A 12,093-nucleotide genomic window follows, 5' to 3' on the forward strand; every position below is an offset into this window, starting at 1 on the left:
TCATTCTGCGAAACCATCCCGACTCATATTAACAGCTCCTTAGTAATCGGCTTTGACGCGTTTTGCTGCCTGCTCAGCTAAATGACAAACACATGAAGCAGTGTGCATTGTACTACCTTTACTACACTTGGAAACACAAATCGTTCTGCTGGACAGTCAGCACGGTTCAGGTTTTTCCATGCACTCTGCTTCATATGTTACTCATACCAAAGCTAGACTGACTGCCCAAGAAAACATTGACAATGTGGTAAGAACTGGCCAGCTAATTTCATTTCAATTAGCTTTGTATGTATTGAGTTCACTTGTTTGTATTACGTACTCTAACTATAACTGTTCTTAGTGTTCTGTTATGTACTACAGAATAGCTGTGTGATGTAATGACAGGCTGCAGTATGTCAGGATTGACCTTATCAATGCCAGATCCCTCATGTTTGTCTGGACAGTCACTCATCTAAATGAATAACAAATGCAGCAGTGTATGCATTGTACTACCTTTACTGCACTTATACACAAATCATACTGCTGTAAAGTCAGCACTTTTCAGATTTCTCCATGCTTACACTGCTTCATATGTTAATCGTACAACAGCTAGACTGACTGCCCAAGAAAACATGACCATGTTGCGTCAGAAGACCTAAGAACTGGCTGGTGTCCACTATGTAACCACAGCACAGGCAGCTAATTTTATTTTAACTATTTTGTGGTTTGTATTTTTATGCTCCCTGAGTGTATTGGACATTGAGAAACACAATGTTTCAGACCTATACTAGGTCCTTAGTCATGTCAGACATGACTAAGGACCTAGTATTGGTCTGAAACATTGTTGCTTTTGTGTGGACCAAGGTATAATTAAAGGTCTTTCTTTCTTTCCTAATATATGTTGAGTCCACAACGTCAATTACTAGTGGGAATATCACTCCTGGCCAGCAGGAGGAGGCAAAGAGCACCACAGCAAAGCTGTTAAGTGTCACTCCCCTACCCACAATCCCCAGTCATTCTCTTTGCCTCTGTTAATGGAGGAGGTGAAGTTTTGGTGTCTGAAGAAAATTGGATTTCTTTCGCAACAAGCAAGATTTTGGGTATAGCTGTAGTCCATGTCAATCTCTTTAGTAGAGTAGTAGTGGCTTTAAAGAAATTAGGAACTTGTAAGGTAGGCATTGCTGCATTTTCCTAACATTTTGCTGCCCTAGTATAGAAAGGCAGTGTAAGTTTACTCTGTTCTTGGTCTTTACTGGTCTCTGTAAGGAGTATGTGTCCTTTCACACCTTGTATGTCGTCGTTCTGCTGGACGGCCAGACTGCAGGTAAGTGCTTGTTGTCTTCTAGGTATGGAGACTGCACTTCATGGGTTAACTCTAAAAGAAGACAGGCTCTGTGGCATATACCTCAGATAAGTTAACTAATAATCCAGATTGATATTGAGACCTGTAAATCCTTTTTGTATGTAAATAGTTAGAGAAACGATCTTGGGCTACAATGTTCTTTTTGGGCTGTGTGTTTTAGACAGGCTCAGTATTTATCAGACTGGCTTCTAATGGGGGATGTTTAGTCTCTGGGTCGGCTCAGGATCGCAAGTGATATTTGCTACAATATGGCTGTGTGTTGCGCTGTCATGAGGGCTTTGCTGGGGATTTCCTGATTTTCCCCGCGTTTTCTGTATGATACACAGTTCCTGGTTGCCGGTCATGTGACCCGCCCCTTTGATGCGAAGAGAGTGGCGTCATTTTCTCCTCAGTATTGCCGGGTCGGCTTCGTTCGTGCATTGTGTAAGCTAGTCTCGGTGTGCAAGTTTCCACTTGAGTCACCAATTATTGTGTTCCCTTATGAACGGTAGGGCACCTTAAGAAATCTGGGGTGTAGAGGATTTTATTTAATAACGTTTTTTGAGACATTGTTTGTTCTAAATTTCCTTGGATTTTTTTAAGACATTTTCTTTTTATGGTATATATTCAGCTTTGGACATGGATGACCCCATTGTTTTGAAAAAATGTTTATTATGCCTAGAGTCCAATATTGTTGCACCTATGCAATTTAGTGCCTCATGTTTAGCCAGAACCTTAGAATGTAAAGATAAATTATTGCCCTCTGAGCCAAATGTTTCTCAGGATGTTACTGTTCAGGCAATGCCACAGCTTTCTCCTCAAACGTCCCAAACCTCTATGGCATCACATACAGTGCCCTGCAGCTCCTCTCAGCCTCCTGCAGAATTTGCTGCTCAGGTATCGTCTGCGGCATTATCTGCTTTTCCTATGTTAAAGGGAAAACGCAAGAGGAAAACAAGAGACTTAGATTCCACCTACTGCTACTCAGGTTGCCCTCCCTCATGAGTCTGAAGAGGTGGATACGTCGGTAGCCTCTGAGGGTGAAATCTCAGATTCGGACAGTATAATTCCTTTATCTGATGCTGAAGTAGTATTCTTCAGATTTAAGCTTGAACACCTTTGTGCATTGTTTAAAGAGGTTTTTGCTACTTTGGACGACTCCGACACGCCTGTCGTCAATTCTAAGAAATCAAGTAAACTTAATAGATACTTTGATGTTCCTTCCTCTGAGGAAGTGTTCCCTGTTCCTGACCGTGTGATGGAGATTATTGCACAGGAATGGGAAAAGCCTGGGATGCCTTTTCCCCCTTCTCATGTTTTTGAAAAGTGGTTTCCTTTTACGAACTCCATTAAAGATTCTTGGTGCACGGTGCCTAAGGTAGAAGGGGCTGTTTCTACTCTGGCTAAGAGGACTACAATCCCTATAGAGGATAGTTGCTCTTTTAAGGATCCAATGGATAAAAAGATGGAGGCTTATTTAAAGAAGATGTATGTTCATCAGGGTCTTCAATGGCAACCTGCAGTTTGTATTGCCACTGTGTCGAGTGCGGCTTTCTATTGGTTCAACGCCTTGTCTGATTTCTCTTCAGGTTGAGACTCCTTTGTAGGAGATCCAAGACAGGATTAAGACTCTTAAACTAACCAATTCATTTATTTCTGATGCTACCATGCAAGTTATTAAACTGGGAGCTAAGATATATGGCTTCACTGTGCTAGCCTGCTGGGTGTTGTGGCTAAAATCTTGATCAGCTGATGTTTCTTCCATGTCCAAGCTTCTGGCGCTTCCTTACATGGTTAAAACATTGTTTGGACCCGGTCTGGCAGAATAATTTCTGATATTACAGGTGGAAAAAGGGTCTTTTCTTCCACAAGACGGGAAGATTAGACTTAAAGGACGTCAGTAATTTTCGTTGCTTTCACGTCTTTAAAGGAAAGCCTTCCTCTCTCTTCCAAACAGGAACAGTCCAAGCCCTCTTGGAAGCCCAATCCGTCTTGGAATAAGGGGAAGCAATCGAAGAAGCCCGCAGCCGAGTCTAAATCAGCATGAAGGGGTTGTCCCCTGATCCGGGATCGGATCAAGTTGGAGGGCAGACTTTCTCTGTTTTCTCAAGCTTGGATACGAGATGTCCCAGATCCCTGGGCTGTGGACATAGTATCTCAGGGTTATAAAATAGAATTCAAAACCTTTCCTCCCAGGGGCAGGTTTCACCTCTCAAGATTATCAGCAGACCAGATAAAGAGAGGCATTCTTAAATCTTTCCTCCCTGGGGGTGATAGTTCCAGTTCCTGTAAGGGAGCAGGACCTGGGATTCTATTCAAATCTATTTGTGGTTCCAAAAAGAGAAGTAACTTTTCGCCCCATTCTAGACCTAAAGTGTCTCAATAACTTTCAAAATTGAGACCATTCGGTCCATTCTTCCCTTGGTACAAGAGGGGTCAGTTCATGACAACCATAGACCTGAAGGATGTGTATCTTCATGTTCCCATTCACAGGGATCATCACAGGTTCCTGAGATTCGCCTTTCTAGACAAACATTTTCAATTTGTGGCTCTTCCATTTGGTCTTGCCACAGCTTCCATAATTTTCTCAAAGGTTCTGGGGGCTCTCTTGGCAGTAATAAGGTCTTGGGGAATTGCAGCGGCGCCATACCGGGGCGACATATTGGTTCAGGTGCCATCTTTTCAACAAACAAACTCTCATACAGAGACCTTTTCTTTTTTTTCTACGTTCCCACGGATGGAAAGTGAATCTGGAAAAGAGTTCCCTTGTTCCAGTTACAAGGGTGGTTTTCTTAGGGATCATAATAGATTCCCTATCTATGAAAATGTTTCTGACAGAGGTCAGAAGATCCAAAATTCTCTCATCTTGCCTCTCTGCAGTCTGCTGTTCGGCCATCAGTGGCTCAATGTATGGAGGTAATTGGTCTAATGGTCGCTTCCATGGACATCATTCTCTTTGCTCATTTCCATTTGAGAGCTCTGCAGTTATGCATACTCAGGCAGTGGAACGGGGACCATTTGGATCTGTCTCAAAGAATAGATCTAGATCAGTCGACAAGAGACTCTCTCCTGTGGTGGCTTTCTCAGGAGCATCTGTCTCGGGGGAACCTGTTTCCGGATACCTTCCTGGGTGATTGTAACCACGGATGCCAGCCTGCTGGGTTGGGGAGCAGTCTGGGACTTGTTAAAGGCGCAGGAACTATGGACTCTGGAGGAGTCTACTCTCCCCATAAATATATTGGCATTGAGAGTGATTTACAATGCTCTGATGGCTTGGCCTCAGTTGTCCTTAGCCCAATTTATCAGGTTCCAGTCGGACAATATCACCTCAGTGGCTTACATCAACCACCAGGGAGGAACTCTGAGTTCCTTAGCCATGAAGGAGGTGACTCGGATTGTTCAGTGGGAGGAAGCTCACAATTGCTGTCTCTCTGCCATCCACATTCCAGGTGTGGACACCTGGGAAGCGGACTGTCTGAGCAGACAGACATTTCATCCGTGGGAATGGGCTCTCTATCCGGAGGTGTTCTCCAGGTTAACCCTCAAATGGGGATGCCCGAGTTGGATCTGATGGCATCTCGGCATAACGCTTCCAAGGTACGGTTCAAGATCATGTGATCCGCAGGCCGCCCTGATAGATGCTCTGGCGGTCCCTTGAGATTTTAGTCTGGCATATCAGTTTCCTCTGTTTGTTTTTCTTCCACAAGTCATTGCTCGTATCAAACAGGACAGGGCGTCAGTCATTCTAATAGCTCCTGCGTGGCTTTGCAGGATCTGGTATGCAGATCTAGTGAAGATGTCATCTCTTCCACCTTGAAGGCTGTCTCTGAGGAAGGATTTCTTCTGCTCGGAGAATCTCTGAACTCTTGGCCTTGCAGTTTGATTCACCTTATATTATTTTTCATGCTGATAAGGCGGTTCTTCGTACTAAGTTGGGTTTTCTTCCTAAAGTGGTTTCAGGTAGAAATATTAATCAGGAAATTGTTGTTCCTTCGCTATGTCCTAATCCTCCTCATAAGGAGCGTTTGCTGCACAACTTGGATGTTGTGCATGCTCTAAAATTTTATCTTCAGGCGACTAAGGGTTTTTGCCAGTCTTCTGCCCTGTTTGTTAGTTTGTTTATTTCTCTGGAAAGCGTAAAGGTCAGAAAGCTACTTCTCTTTCTCTCTCTGGTTGATAAGTATTATTCGTTTTGCTTATGAGACTGCTGGTCAGCAGCCTCCTGAGAGGATTACTGCTCATTCCACGAGGGCTTTCAAAAATGAAGCTTCTGTGGATCAGATTTGCAAGGCTGTGCAACTTGGTCATTTCTGCATACTTTTTCCAAATTTTCCAAATTTGATACTTTTGCCTCGGCTAAGGCCTCTTTTGGGAGAAAGGTTCTTCAAGCGGTGGTGCCTTCTGTTTAGGTATACCTGTCTTGTTTTCCCTCCCTAGTCATCTGTGTCCTCTAGCTTGGGTATTGGTTCCCACTAGTAATTGATGACGTTGTGGACATATCTTAGGAAAGAAAAGAAAATGTATGCTTACCTTATAAATGTATTTCTTTCCGGATATGGTGAGTTCACAACCCCTCCCTTAAATCTCTAAGTGTTATTTTGTGTCTAAACCTCAGGCACCTCTACACCTTTGTGTTCCTTTTTTCCATTTTCCTTCGGTCGAATGACTGGTGATTGTGGGTAGGGGAGTGACTTAACAGCTTTGCTTGGGTTCTCTTTGCCGTCTCCTGCTGGCCAGGAGTGATATTCCCACTAGTAATTAATGACATTGTGGACTCACCATATCCGGAAATAAATAAATTTATCAGGTAAGCATAAATTTTCTTTTTATGAAACCTGCCAAGGCTGGAGTCACTTTTCAAGATTTGCTTATACGGAGGGGTAGCCGACTCCTTACTCTTGTGCCTAGTTGTTTTGGCTGCTGTTCCCCATTTCTTTGCTTTATTCCATAGCAAGACATTAGAAATGTTTTGTAATTACAAGGGGTTTATTTTCCCTTTTTTAAGAGCTGTCAAAACTAAGATTCTTAAAAGGGACAGTAAAGTCAAAATGAAACTTTCATGATTCAGAAAGAGCTTGTAGTTTTAAGGGACTTTCTATTTTACTTTCATTATCAAATCATGCTTAGTGTTTTTATGCACACTTTTCTGAGGCACCAGCTACTACTGATCATGTGCAATAGTTTAGTGCATACATATGAGTCTGTGATTGGCCGACAGCTGTCACATGATACAGGAAGTCAGAAAACTGGAGTACATTTTTAAATTTGTCAAAAACTAAAACAACATTTTACTGTTCATTTAAAATTCAGGGTGTTATTTTATAGTCCTTTTTATTTTTCAAATTGATGGCGTTAATTGAAGACAGTAATTTCTACTGCATGCGTGGCTTGCATTTTGACAAGATTGTTAACCTTGCATTTATTGCGTAGATCTTGGATACATTATAGCTGTTAGAATTGGCATTTTTTAAATATGTGACAACTATGTAAATATAGAGTTAGATCACTACGAACATTTCTTCTTCATGTCCATGGAACTTTATGGACTAGGCTGTTGATAAAAGATCTTATTGTGTACTATATACTTTTTCTTTTAAAGGGACATAAAACCCAAAACATTTCTTTCATGATTTAGAGCATACATTTCAAGAAACTTTCCAATTTATTGCTATTTATAAATTTGTGTGGTCATTTTAGTGTGGTCCTTAAGGGGTTAAATACAATTTTTATGTTTCAGGTCCCTTTAAAGTAATAGTTTTGGGCCTCACCTGGAATATATTTTTAAGTATATCACTAATAGAAAAAGTTCTTTATTTCCCCCAAACTAAAAAGGACATACCCATATCTGGTTCCAATCATCATGATATTTTTTGCAATTTATTGATTTAATTTTTTTGTGTGTTTAACCACGTACAGAAGGGTCTGTTTTTGTTTTTACTACTGTTATATGGTTTTAAATGTTTTATGTTTAATGGCAAGCGTTTGTGATGCTTGTATTTATGTTCATAAAATTCTTATATTCATTAGTATGAGGTCTTAATAGCAAGCATTAAAAAATATTATAGGTCAGGTCTGACGGTGTTGGTTTCAGTTGTCATAATCTTTATTTCCTCGTATGAAGATATTTCTTGATATTCTTGCTTGACAACTACTGCTTAGCCTTGTCAAACAGGATATTTTATAATTGCAAAATAAATATCATCATATCTTACTATATTGGCATTAAAGTTAAACTTTTTTGTTGCGCACTGTTATCTTTAAAGTTCCTCACTGGTTAGTAAGGATTACGAAATATGAATGTTTGCTAATAATTTAGAAAATTAAACTTCAAAGTATGTGTCAGTCTTTTTTTTCTTTTTTTATGTGTTAGTACTTGGTAAAGAAATGTATAGTAATGTATTTATAGATCTGTTTTGTTATGTATTGATGAGAATTTGCATAAGACTATTTAGTATTTACCTTTTTAATTTATACACAAATATGTTTTCAAATAACTTTTGGAAAATGTAAAGCACATTTGCACAGCCTCTCTTCTTAAGTTGTTTGGCTGCAATACTTGTTAATATTATCTTTGTTCCTTTTTTTTTCTTGCAGCTATTTACATGCTAAAAATATTATCCACAGAGACATGAAGTCAAATAGTATCCTTTTATAGCTGACCAGCCTGTGAGCAGAAGCATGTCAAGATGACATCAATGCATGTTTGGCTGTTAAGGGGGGGGGGTGTATATGTATGTATGTGCGCTGCGGAATCTGTTGGCACTGTACAAATAACCAATAATAATAATTAAGTGTATGTATGTTTGTTAGTGCTGCAGAATCTGTTGGCGCTGTACAAATAACCAATAATATGTATATGTAAAATATAATTTCAATCTTAGCTACAGTAACTGACACTCTACATAACTTTACAAAGCTTTGTGACCTCTGATTACAAGGTTGATTGAAATTAAACTTTTGTTACACACGAGAGAACACAAGAAAGCACGTGTTGGAAATTAACTTCCAGTCCATTAGGATGAGGCAAAAACACCCTAACATATCAGAGCTTTAAATCCCTCCCTCTGAATCCTCATTATTTTTTCCCTTCAAGATGGAGTGTAGCGATTTCTGAGATGCTGATCTACTCATTGCTTGAAAGGGCTTCTCTTTACGATTAGAGTGTTAGACTAGGAGCTTTCAGCAAGACAGTGAAAAATCTTTCTTTCATGTAATTAACAAGAGTCCATGAGCTAGTGACGTATGGGATATACATTCCTACCAGGAGGGGCAAAGTTTCCCAAACCTTAAAATGCCTATAAATACACCCCTCACCACACCCACAAATCAGTTTTTACAAACTTTGCCTCCAAGGGAGGTGGTGAAGTAAGTTTGTGCTAGATTCTACGTTGATATGCGCTCCGCAGCAAGTTGGAGCCCGGTTTTCCTCTCAGCGTGCAGTGAATGTCAGAGGGATGTGAGGAGAGTATTGCCTATTGAATGCAGTGATCTCCTTCTACGGGGTCTATTTCATAAGGTTCTCTGTTATCGGTCGTAGAGATTCATCTCTTACCTCCCTTTTCAGATCGACGATATACTCTTATATTTACCATTTCCTCTACTGATTCTCGTTTCAGTACTGGTTTGGCTTTCTACAAACATGTAGATGAGTGTCCTGGGGTAAGTAAGTCTTATTTTCTGTGACACTCTAAGCTATGGTTGGGCACTTTATTTATAAAGTTCTAAATATATGTATTCAAACATTTATTTGCCTTGACTCAGAATGTTCAACTTTCCTTATTTCCAGACAGTCAGTTTCATATTTGGGATTATGCTTTAATTATCATATTTTTTCTTACCTCAAAAATTTGACTTTTTCCCTGTGGGCTGTTAGGCTCGCGGGGGCTGAAAATGCTTCATTTTATTGCGTCATTTTTGGCGCGGACTTTTTTGGCGCAAAAATTCATTTCCGTTTCCGGCGTCATACGTGTCGCCGGAAGTTGCGTCATTTTTTGACGTTATTTTGCGCCAAAAATGTCGGCGTTCCGGATGTTGCGTCATTTTTGGCGCAAAAAGCATTTAGGCGCCAAATAATGTGGGCGTCTTTTTTGGCGCCAAAAAATATGGGCGTCGCTTTTTGTCTCCACATTATTTCAGTCTCATTTTTCATTTGCTTCTGGTTGCTAGAAGCTTGATGTTTGGCATTTTTTTCCCATTCCTGAAACTGTCTTATAAGGAATTTGATCTATTTTGCTTTATATGTTGTTTTTTCTCTTACATATTGCAAGATGTCTCACGTTGCATCTGAGCCAGAAGATACTACAGGAAAACCTCTGCCTGCTGGATCTACCAAAGCTAAGTGTATCTGCTGTAAACTTTTGGTAGCTATTCCTCCAGCTGTTGTTTGTATTAAATGTCATGACAAACTTGTTAATGCAGATAATATTTCCTTTAGTGATGTACCATTGCCTGTTGCAGTTCCCTCAACATCTAAGGTGCAGAATGTTCCTGATAACATAAGAGATTTTGTTTCTGAATCCATAAAGAAGGCTTTGTCTGTTATTTCTCCTTCTAGTAAACGTAAAAAGTCTTTTAAATCTTCTCTTTCTACAGATGAATTTTTAAATGAACACCATCATTCTGATTCTTTGGACTCTTCTGGTTCAGAGGATTCTGTCTCAGAGATTGATGCTGATAAATCTTCATATTTATTTAAGATGGAATTTATTCGCTCTTTACTTAAAGAAGTACTAATTGCTTTAGAAATAGAGGATTCTAGTCCTCTTGATACTAATTCTATACGTTTAGATAAGGTTTTTAAAGCTCCTGCGGTTATTTCCGAAGTCTTTCCTGTTCCTAATGCTATTTCTGCAGTAATTGCTAAGGAATGGGATAGATTGGGTAATTCATTTACTCCTTCTAAACGTTTTAAGCAATTATATCCTGTTCCGCCTGACAGGTTAGAATTTTGGGACAAAATCCCTAAAGTTGATGGGGCTATTTCTACCCTTGCTAAACGTACTACCATTCCTACATCAGATGGTACCTCGTTTAAGGATCCTTTAGATAGAAAAATTGAATCTTTTCTAAGAAAAGCTTATCTATGTTCAGGTAATCTTCTTAGACCTGCTATATCATTGGCTGATGTTGCTGCAGCTTCAACTTTTTGGTTGGAAACTCTAGCGCAACAAGTAACAAATCGTGATTCTCATGATATTATTATTCTTCTCCAGCATGCTAATAATTTCATCTGTGATGCCATTTTTGATATTATTAGAGTTGATGTTAGATTTATGTCTCTGGCTATCTTAGCCAGAAGAGCTTTATGGCTTAAGACTTGGAATGCTGATATGGCTTCTAAATCAACTCTACTTTCCATTTCTTTCCAGGGAAACAAATTATTTGGTTCTCAGTTGGATTCTATTATTTCAACTGTTACTGGTGGGAAAGGAACTTTTTTACCACAGGATAAAAAGTCTAAAGGTAAAAACAGGGCTAACAATCGTTTTCGATCCTTTCGTTTCAACAAAGAACAAAAGCCTGATCCTTCGTCCTCAGGAGCAGTTTCAGTTTGGAAACCATCTCCAGTCTGGAATAAATCCAAGCCTGCTAGAAAGGCAAAGCCTGCTTCTAAGTTCACATGAAGGTACGGCCCTCATTCCAGTTCCGCTGGTAGGGGGCAGGTTACGTTTTTTCAAAGAAATTTGGATCAATTCTGTTCACAATCTTTGGATTCAGAACATTGTTTCAGAAGGGTACAGAATTGGTTTCAAGATGAGACCTCCTGCAAAGAGATTTTTTCTTTCCCATGTCCCAGTAAATCCAGTGAAAGCTCAAGCATTTCTGAATTGTGTTTCAGATCTAGAGTTGGCTGGAGTAATTATGCCAGTTCCAGTTCCGGAACAGGGGATGGGGTTTTATTCAAATCTCTTCATTGTACCAAAGAAGGAGAATTCCTTCAGACCAGTTCTGGATCTAAAATTATTGAATCGCTATGTAAGGATACCAACGTTCAAGATGGTAACTGTAAGGACTATATTGCCTTTTGTTCAGCAAGGGAATTATATGTCCACAATAGATTTACAGGATGCATATCTGCATATTCCGATTCATCCAGATCATTATCAGTTCCTGAGATTCTCTTTTCTAGACAAGCATTACCAATTTGTGGCTCTACCGTTTGGCCTTGCTACAGCTCCAAGAATTTTCACAAAGATTCTCGGTGCCCTTCTGTCTGTAATCAGAGAACAGGGTATTGTGGTATTTCCTTATTTGGACGATATCTTGGTACTTGCTCCGTCTTTACATTTAGCAGAGTCTCATACGAATCGACTTGTGTTGTTTCTTCAAGATCATGGTTGGAGGATCAATTTACTAAAAAGTTCTTTGATTCCTCAAACAAGGGTAACCTTTCTGGGTTTCCAGATAGATTCAGTGTCCATGACTCTGTCTTTAACAGACAAGAGACGTCTAAAATTGTTTACAGCTTGTCGAAACCTTCAGTCACAATCATTCCCTTCGGTAGCCTTATGCATGGAAATTCTAGCTCTTATGACTGCTGCATCGGACGCGATCCCCTTTGCTCGTTTTCACATGCGACCTCTTCAGCTCTGTATGCTGAACCAATGGTGCAGGGATTACACGAAGATATCTCAATTAATATCTTTAAAACCGATTGTTCGACACTCTCTAACGTGGTGGACAGATCACAATCGTTTAATTCAGGGGGCTTCTTTTGTTCTTCCGACCTGGACTGTAATTTCAACAGATGCAAGTCTCACAGGTTGGGGAGC

At 39.9% G+C, this 12,093-nt stretch overlaps 1 protein-coding gene across 5 annotated transcripts in view; it reads left to right on the forward strand.

Moving 5' to 3' along the window:
* LOC128666479 (RAF proto-oncogene serine/threonine-protein kinase) overlaps positions 1–12,093 on the forward strand; it is a 530,187-nt gene that overhangs the window by 439,126 nt on the left and 78,968 nt on the right. For all 5 annotated transcript variants that reach the window (XM_053721101.1, XM_053721099.1, XM_053721102.1 and 2 more), the window contains one exon: positions 7,916–7,962. In XM_053721101.1, the coding sequence (XP_053577076.1) occupies positions 7,916–7,962 (47 nt within the window). The remainder of the gene's footprint in view (positions 1–7,915; positions 7,963–12,093) is intronic.

The sequence above is a fragment of the Bombina bombina genome, chromosome 7 (genome assembly GCF_027579735.1).
Source record: "Bombina bombina isolate aBomBom1 chromosome 7, aBomBom1.pri, whole genome shotgun sequence".
Classification (NCBI taxonomy): Eukaryota; Metazoa; Chordata; class Amphibia; order Anura; family Bombinatoridae; genus Bombina; species Bombina bombina.